Raw genomic sequence first — 12260 nt, forward strand, 5'->3', positions numbered from 1 at the left:
AACAATCAAATAATCTATGAGAAAGCTTTAGTTCAAGGAGAATACTCCCCTGATTATTTTTGTAGGCTGTTGCAGGTTATCACTAAATCAGCTGAAGTATAAGAAAGAAGAATAAAAATTATCTGTACAATATAGACAATAGGTCAAATTCAGGACAAGTATAATTCTACCAAAGTTATTAGCCAAGCTACTTTAGGCCACATTAGGTCCTTTTTCTATAGCTGTACATATCCTCTGTCTTTTATGTTCAGCTTTACAGACACTTAGATAACGTTGTTGTACTGGGGTTTGTAAATGTGTCATTGATGGCACAACCTGACATCTGTGTAGTTGCACAATTGTAATCTGGAGTTTCAAGTAGCCTGTAAAACCTCTATTATTTTATAGTTTTCTGTTCCTTACGTGTCAGGTAGCCTATGTAGTTTTTAATATGGCTAACCAATAACTGAATGCACAGATTTTTACTTCTAAAATATATGCAAAAATGTGCAACTATTCTGTTCTTTACAAGTGCAGATTGTTCCATGCTGCCTTTATAATTGTGCTAATTAATTTGTTTCAAAGATAGACCAGTCTAACCATAGTACTTTAAAAAGCTGAACCAAATCCAAATTCCTAAGGAATTTGAAGTAATTTATTAAAAACTAATTTCAGGAATTTCAGGAATTAAGAATGATATTGTTAAGTTTAATATGTAACACTGGAATGCAAAGTATTATTATTCATTTTCTTGAAAACACTGAGCAAAATTATCCTGGGAATTTTGCCAAAGTTGAATTCAACCCATTATCATTAACATTCATACTTCAAGATTAAAACAACATTAGCAAGTCCCCAAAATATACTTCCATGTTGACTTTTACCTTGCAACTCTTCCCCGAAGATCTCCTAAACCAGAAAGCTGCCGCATTTCCAGACTCTTCAGGGTAGAATTTGTTCCATAGCTGAGATTGTCTCTGACACGTATCTGTTCCTGCAGCATCTACAAAGCATTCATATGCAAATATAAACTCAGTATGTCACATTTAATATACACTTAAAATGTCACTTATTATCTTTCATTATTTCAGTAACATCAGATACCATTTTATTATTACTTTATTAAAAGCTTTGTCTTGTATCGTACTAAACCAGATACCTTTTAGGTCATTTATTTCTTATTCTCAGTGTCCAATCTGCACATAAATACCGTAATATGTATAAAGTATAACTTGACAATGGAATGGAGACTTAAATATGAGGTTTTATCTTTTTTGTTTTCCCCACCACACCCCTGTTGCTCATTGCAGCAGAGGTCAGACATGAAGTCACGTATCTGCATATGATTAGGTCATAAAAATGAGTAGTTGGGTTTGGCTATTTGATGTTGTCAGTAAGTTGGAAGTGAAGGAAAGTTTGTTACAGAGCTAATGCATTTTCTAGTGTTTATACAGCACAACCTTTGGACTGAAGTTGAGCTGGCTGTTAGTGTCGCATTAATTCATTTTTTCAAGGTTTTCCAGTGCAGCTTTTGAAAGCAAGCTTATTAGTACCACAAAGGTTTCTGTGTTTATATGCTAATGTCCTGTGCTATTTTCGTAGCCACTGAAAGAATTATGTAATTTGCAAACAGTTTTTCAAGTTATAAAAACAATTTACAAGCTTACAGGATCTTCAGACCTTGCCTGACCTTTACTTATCCTGTGGTAAACTTTCTTATTAAATTAGAAGGAATAAGTAGCTGTGATGGCATTAGTCCTGTGAAAAATTCTTAACATACCTCAATGTCCCGATTAAGCTGCCTCACTATTGCCGTTATGTTTCGGATATGTTCTTCCAAGAGTTGCCTAGCCAACCGGTCACCCCCCCCTTTGTTCTGCATTCTGTGCAGAGTGGAAACAATGTCCTCCTTAATGCGAAAAGCGTGTTCCACAAGAGCCGCCGTTGTTTTCTCATGGCTTAGGATTCTGTCTTCCAGCTGATCCACCAGGCTTGCAGATGCCAACGGGACCGCTGTCAATGCCTGGCTATGCAGCGGTATGTTTCGAACCCGTCTAGTGAAGAAGAATATCCAGATATTGTTAAGTTCTCACACAAAACTCTACAATGTCTTTCCACTGGAGACAGTGTGATACTATCTTAGTAGCAATACTGGGGCGAAGCACCAAAATACTCCCCGAGAGAGGGCCCACTGCTACAAATCAGTGAGTGCTGTGTTGGCTACCGTGTGTACCTTGTACAAAGGCAGGTCAGGCTCTTTTTCCTGCTCTTTAAGGAAGCTTACAAAAGCATAGGATCTTAAGAAAAGGACATTAGCGTTATAAAAGTAGTTACAATTCAGGACTATAATTTGATTAAGAATCCAAATTCAAAGCCCTCTTACTGAGTTTCAAAAGCGATGCTATTTGTCTCTACAGTTTTCAGGCTTAATCAAAGCAGTAACTGTAGAAGGTAGATGCTGCAAATGAAATGGAAACAGACCAAAATTAAAAAGGAGTAGCTTGTGTCCGTTCCTTTTTTCAGTCTCTATAGCTATCCTGTAATACCATACAGAAGCTTGTTCCCCTATGAACTGGACAGGAGCATATGTAGGTGTAGAAACTGAGAAGAGACCAAAATTATGACAAGCTTCTCATAGTCTTAGAAGTCAGATTTTCCCCCCAAATAGCTTACATTTGGGTACCTTGAATAATTGTCTAGACTTTTCAAGAGAGCTCTGCACTGCATAGCTTCCATGGAAAGCAATGGAGCTTATGGGTGCTCCAAGTAAAAAAAACTAGACTGCTAATGCATGCAATCTTTTCCTGCTGCTATATTCTGTAAAGAATGAAGAACATTTTCAGAAGCATAAGTGGAAGATACTAGTTCAACCCCACTTTGAAAGAGGAGATCTTTTTCTTGGAACTCTGTTATTTAGTGTGTATTCTCCATGTTTTTTCCTGTTAATGAGCCAAATTAACAGTTTACTTTCACCATGATGATATTGATAGAGAAATGTATGAGGACATTAACAAAGGTCACTTCTGGCTCTGAGTTTTCACACTTATTCCATGCTCTTAAAAGAGTGGCTAAAGTATAGTATTCTTGGACTTATACTCAGTTACAGTTTAAGCTATTTTTGGGGAAGGGTTAAGTAAAAGCTGAGTAAGGAAGTGTGATTTGGGCCATGATTTGAATGAGTCTACAGTATTTCACTTTGCTTTGCATACTAATGCCAAAGTCCCAAGTCACAGCATTACTATATATAGGGAATTGAGAGACACGTAATACTCTGCAATATGAAGATTTTATTTTTTACATTCCAAACTGTACCTTTCAGAAGGGGCAAGAGTTGGGAAGATTGGGCTTCGCTGGGCCATTTTCTGGTCAATAATTTATGTCTGTTGAAAAAGTACACATTGAATTATTTAATAGTTTATATCTGGCACTGAAATGACTTAATGCTTCTGCTTTAAGTGAATCTTTAAGTAAAGTTTAAGATTATGCTGACGGCTCTGATCTTGGCGTTCAAATATTGCTTATGAAGTAAATGCAAATAAAAATCAATACAAAAAAACCCAAAAGAATGAAAACTAAAAACTGCTAAGAAGCTTTTTATAGTGAAAACGATACTCTTGGAAAAGGCAAGGTTGACAGCCTTGAAACTGAAGTCTGCTGTTGACCCACAGAACTGGTTTGGCAGGACAAAGGCAAACAAACTTCTTGTCCCCAATCTGTCTACTGGTCTCAGACATCATCAGTCGATGAATAAAAAGTAAGATCTACAGGATTATCACAAAGCTTAAGAAAGTATTGGCTAGAGAATGAAATAAAAATATTTAATGGCAGCAGATTATGAGGGGAAAGGTGTTTTTCAGGTAAAAGCATTGGCAGTCAGAAACCTAAATAAAATGTGTTAGACATCAGCATAGTTTAGCAAAACCGAGTCTTTCATTAATTTGTCTTCAAATCTAAATGACCACACTTTATGTTGTAAGCAAATTCTTCTGTGGTAAGAATATAGATTCTGTTCTTAATTTTTAGACATAGCCAGCCAGACTGTGACAGACGTTGCAGCAGGGTAGGTTTGTTAAATTGCTTCAGAAAGACATTTTAGATATCTTACTGTAAGTGAGACCAGTACCTAGCTCAGTAGCTTTGTCTGCCGACAGAAATTAAATTAATGAAAAAGGTGGTAGCCTTAATCAAACCCAGCTATTCCACCCTATATAGAACAAATAAACATTTTTAACTATAAAGAGAATGAGCATGGCCTGAGCCTGAATTCCCTGGGAACTTAAAATCCTCACTGAAAACTAAAGGCTGATGTATGAAAAGAATTTTGCAATTGCTGATGAAATGTGGTGCAATATGCTGTACAAACAGAAAGAGAAAAATAGGGTTATTGAAACACAATATTCAGGTATAGATTGTAAAGAAGTGATAGGACTATCCTCTGAGATCTCAAAATGCAAAGCATGTCTGTGCTTTAGAAACGTATGAAAGCACTGCCTAAAAGCAGAGAGCAAACATTGTCACAGTGTATGTGTTCTATTTATAGCACAGTGCTTCAGAAACTACAAATTAGAAAAAAAATAGTTTTAAGAGAAGCTGGGTTGCTGAGCAGCAATGACACTAGACTGGAATTCAGAAGGTCTGATTTTAATTCCTTGCTCAATCTCTGATCCTCATGACTTTGGACAAGTATTTCCATGTCTACTGACTCAATTTCCCTATACGGAAGACGGAGATAGTGATACCTACCTCCTTTTTTAAGTTCTTACATGCCTATAAAAAGCATGCTGTAAGAGCTGGGATCATTATGATGACTTTGCATTCAGAATCCTGTGCACACACTGAATGTCCAGTCCTGCAATCTGTTCCTCACACTCATAGCTTCTCAGTTGATTTTTTTTTTTTAAACAACGCCGCCGCTCTGCGGGGCATCCCTCCTAGCTGTACCGCGAGGTTATACAGTAACCGGGCACCCGGTTCTGTTACATCTGAGCTCGTTTACTCTTAGTCCTCTGGACCATAGCACATTTTAATGATCTTGATGCAGTGAAGCATTTAAACACAATTTAACTATAAACACAGGAATATCCCACTGATTTAAGAAGAGCTATGTGTATCACAGCAGCAAAGCACTGGATGCTACCTAGAAAAATGAAGAACAAATATTAAAGTCTGTACATCTAGCAGTATCTTAGTGAAATACACCTTATAAAAACCAGTCAAACAAAAGAATCCTCAAGTGTTTTATGGCCTTCATTTATTATTGACTGAAAAAAAATATTTGCAGCAGAGTAAGCATAGGACTGCTTCAAGTTTTTACTTTCTCTGCCAGACTACCGTTAGACATGCAGCTAAATGCAAATGTCCAGAGAAATTGTGCACGTGAAACACAAGTTAGGCAGATAGACTTCTCATTCGTTATTGCTAACTTAAGCACATCACTTCGTACACAGTGAAATATCCCATCATCAATCATCAGATTTCTTAATCCGATCCAACATCCAGAAAGGATGTGCTAAGATCTTGTTCAGCAGTTGTACAAAACTTTTCTGCAGTTTGGAGGTATTTGCAGTAAACAATAACAGATAGGTGTCAGAACTAATGACAAATTCCCTCTCTATGAGTGTGTGTAATACCGATTTAGGCCAACAAATACAAAATAAAAAAAAAAAAAAAAGATGTTCTGATGCCTAGATTTAGAGGAGTGTAGTTTCACATAGCTCCAATTTTAATGGCAGTTAACAGCGATCGACTTAGATATCAGTTGAGATACTGGCTTCAGGTGCTTAATTTTATTTTTTTTTAATGATGTTGTCTCCTGCTTGATACTGCCGTAGCAATTGAAATCATGATATATTAACCCAGTAAATCTCAGTTGATTGGTTTAATTTACTGAATATTCAAAATCTATTTGTCACATGGACGAGATAAAGGTTTTTCCCAGTTGTAAATGGTATGCCTGATTGCCAAAAATAACAGTTCACTTGATACGTAGGGCAGTTTCCATGCAAACACGGGGTACTGCTTTTGATCTTCAAGGTCTTTTCCAACCTAAACAAGTCTCTGATTCTATGATTTATCGTTTAAGTCACTGACATCAGATATGTAAAAGCTTGAAAAAAAATCATACATGGGACATGCTGAAGAAACACTTTCAGCAATGCGAAGTTCATTCCTTGCTATCGGTACTGTGGCATCCCTTCCCCACTTCAGCAGACTGCCTTGCATGTTTATTTTCTGCAGGTTCTCCATTTCTCCTGTTTTGAAAGATAATCACATCTGTAGTGTTCAGTTCTCCATCTTCCATTATAACCTATGTCTAATACTTGCTGTAATGTCTGCGCACCTCGGAGCGTTTTTCACGTTCATTCTCACAATATGCCTGTGGGGTAGGAAAGCGTTATTATCCCTGAAAATATTATTTTCCTGATGTCGCTGGTAGGGAAGTGAAGCACGGGGAGGGCTATGTGACTTGCCACAAGTCACAGGGGAATCAAAGCAGACTGAAATACCTGCCTAGGCAAACACTTTAATCGCTCTTTTCTTCTTAAAATAGAAACCGCTTTGGTTGCTATACAGGGAGCATATGACAGCACCACCCCAGGAGCTGCAAGATCCTGGTGTGACTCCGAAGCACTTTGGGGCAACGTTTTGGAGTAAGTGAGGAAGTCCCTGTGTCGCGACTCGGCAAAAGGATGGGTCAGAGCCCGACTGTCTCGGAGAGTCGCGTGAAACGACCCCTTGCCAAACCCCTCTGGGCCGCTATGACATTTTGCGGGTGCTGGAGTGCGGGGGGGGGGCTCCCCGCTGGCAGAGGGGTAGCCATGCCAGCGTGGCTCCGAGCCCAGGCTCAGGGTCCTCTCGAGAAACGGGTCTGATCAGCTCAGGTGCTTGACGGTGCCAAGGCAGCAGCTGGGATCCCAGCCGGACTCCGTGCCTGTGCCGTGCCTGCGCTCCGCCTGCGCTCTGCCTCGCCCGCGGCTCCGCCGCACGGGCAGGCCCGGGACCCCGCAGGGACCGCAGCCGCTCCTCGGTGGAAGGGTCATCGGTAAACGCGGTGGTGGTCGCGGGAACGCGGGGTATACGACAGCCGACAGGACATCACAGCGCGGACACCGCTCTATGGCCATGCAACACGGAGGGACAGAGCCGGGACAGACTCGCCGGCGGGCGCAGGGCGCTGCGCTCACTCACCAGTGCTGGATCAGGGCAGGGCAGGGCTGCCCGGCCGCCCCCTGCATCCCAGCGGCCGGCTGAGCCCCGCTCTTTAACGCGCCGCCGCCGCTACGGCAGCCGTTCGCGAAGCGTCCCGACCGCCCCTAGCGCACCCGGGGCGTCCGTCCGTCCGTCCGTCCGTCCGTGGCGCGGCGCGGCGCGGCGGCCCTCCGCCCGCCCGGCTGCGCGGAGTGGGGCCGCCGCCGCAGGCCGGGCTGCGGGAGCGGTTGCCAGGACGCCGTCGCCATGGGAACGCGCTCGGCGGGGGGCAGCGCCGCGCCGGCGGCCCGGGGGCGGGAGCGGGGAGGGGGGGGGGCGGGCGGGAGGAATATCCCGGCGGCGGGACGAGCCGCTCGCAGTCGTCGCTTCCTCGGTGTGTTCCGTGGCCGTGTCCGCTCCCCGGGAAGGAGCGGGGAGATGCGGACCCCGCCAACGGCAGCGGCGCTCCCTGCGGCGCGGCGGATGGGCGAGGGAGGCGCGGAGCAGCGGGCCGCGCCTGCGGCTGCCGCACCGGCAAATGTCGGCCTCCGGCAAGAAAGTTTGGCGGCGGCGGCACGGCAGTTACTCTGAATTTCTAGCGGTGCGGAGGAGCTGGCTGAGAGGGTGACTGAAAGCACGGGTTTTTTCCAGGGCGTGCAACACATCCTGGCAGAATACAAGGTCGTTAAAATCAGTGGCAAATAATAGTTTTGTTTGTAAGATCTCAAACAAGACCTAACACGTAGCTTCAGTAAAACTTCGTAGATCACGGAAAAGATGAGCTGGCTGTTTGACAGCAGGGGCGGGTGAGCCAACAGAAAGTATTGCTGGCAAAACAAAGTCCATGGAGGGTGTGTCTGCCTTCACTTTTGTTTCCTGCCTGTGTCATTCTTTGGACTTCGGTGCAACCACCTTGGGTAAACAAAGGGTAACTAAAATCAGAGACAAACTGACTGCATCGCTTCACACTGAAATAGCAGATCGTCTCTGATTTTGGTTAAAATATACAGTATCTTATACCGTTGCATAGGCAAACGACTGCAGGACTGGGGATCTGGCAGGCGCAAAGGATAAAAGTGTTACAGCGTGCACATGCTATTGTAAAAAGCCAGGCGGGGTCTGAATCCACGCTCTGATTGACCTATTTATTTTAAAGTAATTCTCACATCAAAGGATCGGGCCAGAAACAAAACATGCCATAGGTGCTTTCAAAATGGGATACTAGTCAACTGAGAGTCATAGGACTGTGGGATAATTCAGGTTAGAACGGACCTCAGGAGGACACTTGGCCAACCTCCATCTCCAGGCGAGGCCGCTGATGAGGCCAAATGCAGTTGTTCAGGGTTTTACCCAGCCTGCTCTTGAAAACCTCCAAGGATGGGGAGTGCCTAGCTTCTCTGGGCAGCCTGCTCCTATGCTTGATTGCCCGCTGGGGGAAGAACGTTTTCCTTATACCTAGTCTGAACCTCTCCTGTTTGCATTTATGTTGTCGTCTTCCCATCCTGCACCACTGTGAAGAGTCCAGCTTTGCTATCTTGATGACTTCCTCACAGGGCTCCTGGTAGATCCCCCAAAGTCTGCTTTCATCAGGCTGAGCAAGCCCTGCACCCCCAGCCTCTCCTCAGGGGCCTGGGCTCCAGCCCCCAACAGTCTATCTCACTGGCCTCTGCTGAACTTGCTCGAGTTTATTGATCTAAACAGCTGTATTCTCTGACCCGGCAACTATCTGGACTACCTTCATGCACCTGTGTAGGTTTTGTGCACCTGTCTAGTGATTTTTCTTGCTAAAGGACTGCTTGGATACTCAGTGTTTCTTGAGCATGTATGTCTGGTGGAGTAGGGCTTGAAAGCAAATTTTATTTTAAAACAAATTGATTAAAGTTATTGTAATTTAAAAACATGTCACCATTTGTACCTCCTACTGCAGTCCTGAAATTAAGGGTACCTCCATTCTAGCTGTCAGTCTGCTCCCTTCCTCTAGCCCTTGTCCAGTAACAGTGCTCAGCAGGGCAGGGGCCGAGATACGGGGAGGGGACACGCACATGCTTGTCCGTTCTTGTGCTCTTCCCTAGGCATCCATACCGGCCATTGTCCGACACAGGAGATTGAGGTGAATGATCTTTGGTTCCACCCACACACATGTTATTTTCATCTTGTCTTATCAGAGATCATTATTTTTGCACTTATATCACTTCCTTGATGTTTCTAACTAAAGCAGTACTAAACTGTTGTATTTTATATAATTACATCTTCAGTGTAATTGATAATGTACACATAGATTTATTCTCTTAAAGACAATTTCAGATCACTTTCCTTATCAAGGCACCACATTAACAATAATGTTAATTTACTCTGGAGTGTTCAACTGTCTCACTCATTAATGGAGCCCCATTTTAAATAATCAGAGAATTACAGAATGGAGCAATTTGGGCTGGAAGGGACCTAGGAAAGGAATCTGGTCCAACTCCCGGCTCAAAGCAGGGCTAATGTTGATGTTAGATCAGGTTGCTCATCATAACGTAAAGTTTTGATCTTAAAAGCTTGTGTAAGGTTTCAAAAAATCTCCCTTTGAGGAAAAAAAATACAGTCCTTGTACTTTTGTTGATGTGAACCTCCACAGCTTAACTGAAGTCAGTCACAGGAACACGGGAGGCAAAACTCCTCGGTTATGAAGTCCTCGTGGACTTCTTCCAGGATTATACCAGCCTTGCAAATAACAACATTATTCATACATTTTGGTTTGCAGTTGGAGAAAAATTCAACTCTAGGAATTCTGAGTATCTCTTACATCTGAGTCTTCTATTATTCAGATCCTGAGTAAAAGAGAGACATGTTATTTTTCCTAAAACAAAAACCCCCAGTGGGTAAAGAAGGGCTGTTGGCTTTGTTACTGTACTTTTTACTCTAGTGGTATTTTAGATGGACATGTTGAACATGTTAACAAGCATGTTTTCCCAACAGGTATGCTTCTCTAATTTAAGGCCAATAAAAGAGAGGAAAGAAGGAAGATACTGCGTTAGGTACCGAGAAAGGGAGTGAAAGCAAGCTAAAATGATTATACTGTTTTCTAATGTGGAAACCTGTCCTAATCATCGAATTGATTTCATCACATTTTAAGTTATAATATTCTGCCTTTATTTTATACATGCCATCTTGTTTCTCCCTACATTTCACAAGAAGAAATTGCTGAATCCGTTTTTTATTTTCTGTAGGTAGAATTCTACATTCGCCAAGTGTAACTGAAGGCAGAACGTAACCATCTGCATTTTAGCAGAAAATGTTAAGATTATAGAGTGTCTGTTTATTCTTTGGAAAGCAGATACAGCAAAAAATTGCATTGAATTTTTAAAGTTTCCTTAGTTTTATACCATTTGTTTTTATATGACACAAATCCTTCATCTTTCTAAGAAATAACAGATTGTGTGGTTTTCTACCTAAAAGTATGATGCCTTGTTAAGTGTATTAAGCCTTATTGTAGTGGCTTTCGGGCATTAATTAAATTATTCTGGTCAACAGAAGACAAATATGTGGCTTATAAAACTTGTTCTAAATATATTTTGTAAGTAAGAGAAAAGCAGTAATGCCTTTTTTGTCTTTGCTGTCATTTTTAACCAATTAGACAGCAGTCAGGGCAGTGCCTATTCCATTAAATGTCTAATCTCTTCCAGATTCACTGACTTCTCACAAGAGTTATTTCTTTCTGAAGCCACAATAATGTTTCTAGAATGGAGGGCAAGGGAAAGTTGTGTTCGGTAGTGTTTCCAGAGGGAAGGACCATGTTCTTTTTTCAGATGGTTTAGTCTTTACACATTTCAGCATCAGCCTGATTCCTGTTTGGTGCTGGCACGCAGTGTTGCTCTGGCAGCGGGTAGGTGGAAACACACGTGTGTCACCAGCTGCGCTATGGCAGCAACAGCTTCTCTCTTGTGGCACTGCCCCGTGCAGTGTGGGCTCCAAATCAGGTGATGGCAAAGAGGTCGTAGTCGCTCCTCGGCCCCAAATGCTATGTCAATAAACCTCCTCGGGCACTGAAGTGAAGCTTGTCCTTAAATGTTTTCCTGAAGCTTAGCACTAGTGATCGATATCAGGAGGATCAAGCGCTGCAACTGCTTGCAGCCAGAAAATATCCTCAAAATATTTCGTGATGTTAGCAGTTCTGTGCATGAGCTGGTAGGTGTTACTAAGCAAACACAACGGTGTCAGACAATACACGCGCTGAAAAAACTGATGGAAGTTCTTGATGCAGAGAATTTTTCTTAAATCTTTTCAAGTTAGGTCTTTTAAGGGTAAACTGTCCATATGAATTTTATGACAGAAATGTCACCGCTTCTAAGCTTTGCACATCATTTGAAAGTACAGAGGTTCCTTTTTACTCTGCTGGAGCTCCTCAAGATGAAAATGTGGGTTCTGCCTTTCTCAGAGATGGCTATTATACGTTACTGGCTGGAGGAGCCCAGGCATGCAGACCATTCAGGCACACCACCACTGACACTCGAAGGGAAATGCCTTCCCCTGCTTCAGAGCATGGATGTTCAATAAGTGTCATTCACTTAATATAGTCAGCTTGGGAATTAGATGTTTATCATTAAAATAAGCAGAATTAAACGACTATGTTTAAAAGCATGAAAAGAGTTCATTGTGAATTAGACTGTGCATGCTACACACAGTGCTTGGCAAAAGTTAGTGCAGACACAGAGCACTGATGCCTTCGGCCCTAAAATTTTTGTTGAAATCACCTTCTAGTCCGTCTAGAGTAGATGGACCCCAGTAGCATACATAAAGTGCAGTGAACTCAGGACGAGTTTCTCAATTAGCTATCCAGTGTGAATGCACTTTTTAACTCTTCTTCCACGACCTAGTTTCTCTACTTTTTCATAACTTATGAGGATATTTGTATGTATGTATGTAAACACACATACATACAAATACGTATGTCTTAAGAAAATGAACCTAGACATTCGAAAAGACCCACATCCAAAGCAAATAGAAAAAAACCTACAAAACCTATATAGATTCTCTTTCTTTTGTTGGCCCTATATATGCTCTCTGGATTCTTACAGGTTTTTTTCACTGCTTTTTATCACAGTCTCATA

General features: G+C 42.1%; 1 protein-coding gene across 6 annotated transcripts in view; it reads right to left on the bottom strand.

Annotated features, from left to right (window-relative positions):
• The window catches only part of FAM81A (family with sequence similarity 81 member A), a 17837-nt gene extending 10448 nt beyond the window's left edge, over nucleotides 1–7389 (bottom strand). Inside the window, exons 1-7 of one of the 6 annotated variants that reach the window (XM_069798096.1) lie at nucleotides 7168–7389; nucleotides 6320–6355; nucleotides 6104–6230; nucleotides 4723–5116; nucleotides 3292–3359; nucleotides 1760–2033; nucleotides 864–982 (exon numbers count right to left, since the gene is read on the bottom strand). In XM_069798096.1, coding sequence (XP_069654197.1) covers nucleotides 864–982; nucleotides 1760–2033; nucleotides 3292–3338 — 440 coding nt within the window. In that variant the 5' untranslated portion in view covers nucleotides 3339–3359; nucleotides 4723–5116; nucleotides 6104–6230; nucleotides 6320–6355; nucleotides 7168–7389. Of the gene's footprint in view, nucleotides 1–863; nucleotides 983–1759; nucleotides 2034–3291; nucleotides 3360–4722; nucleotides 5117–6103; nucleotides 6356–7167 lie in introns of all 6 variants that reach the window. The other 5 variants (XM_069798098.1, XM_069798095.1, XM_069798099.1 and 2 more) reach the window with 5 other exon arrangements.
• Nucleotides 7390–12260: the final 4871 nt, after the last annotated feature.

This window comes from Haliaeetus albicilla, chromosome 12, assembly GCF_947461875.1.
Source record: "Haliaeetus albicilla chromosome 12, bHalAlb1.1, whole genome shotgun sequence".
Taxonomy (NCBI): Eukaryota; Metazoa; Chordata; class Aves; order Accipitriformes; family Accipitridae; genus Haliaeetus; species Haliaeetus albicilla.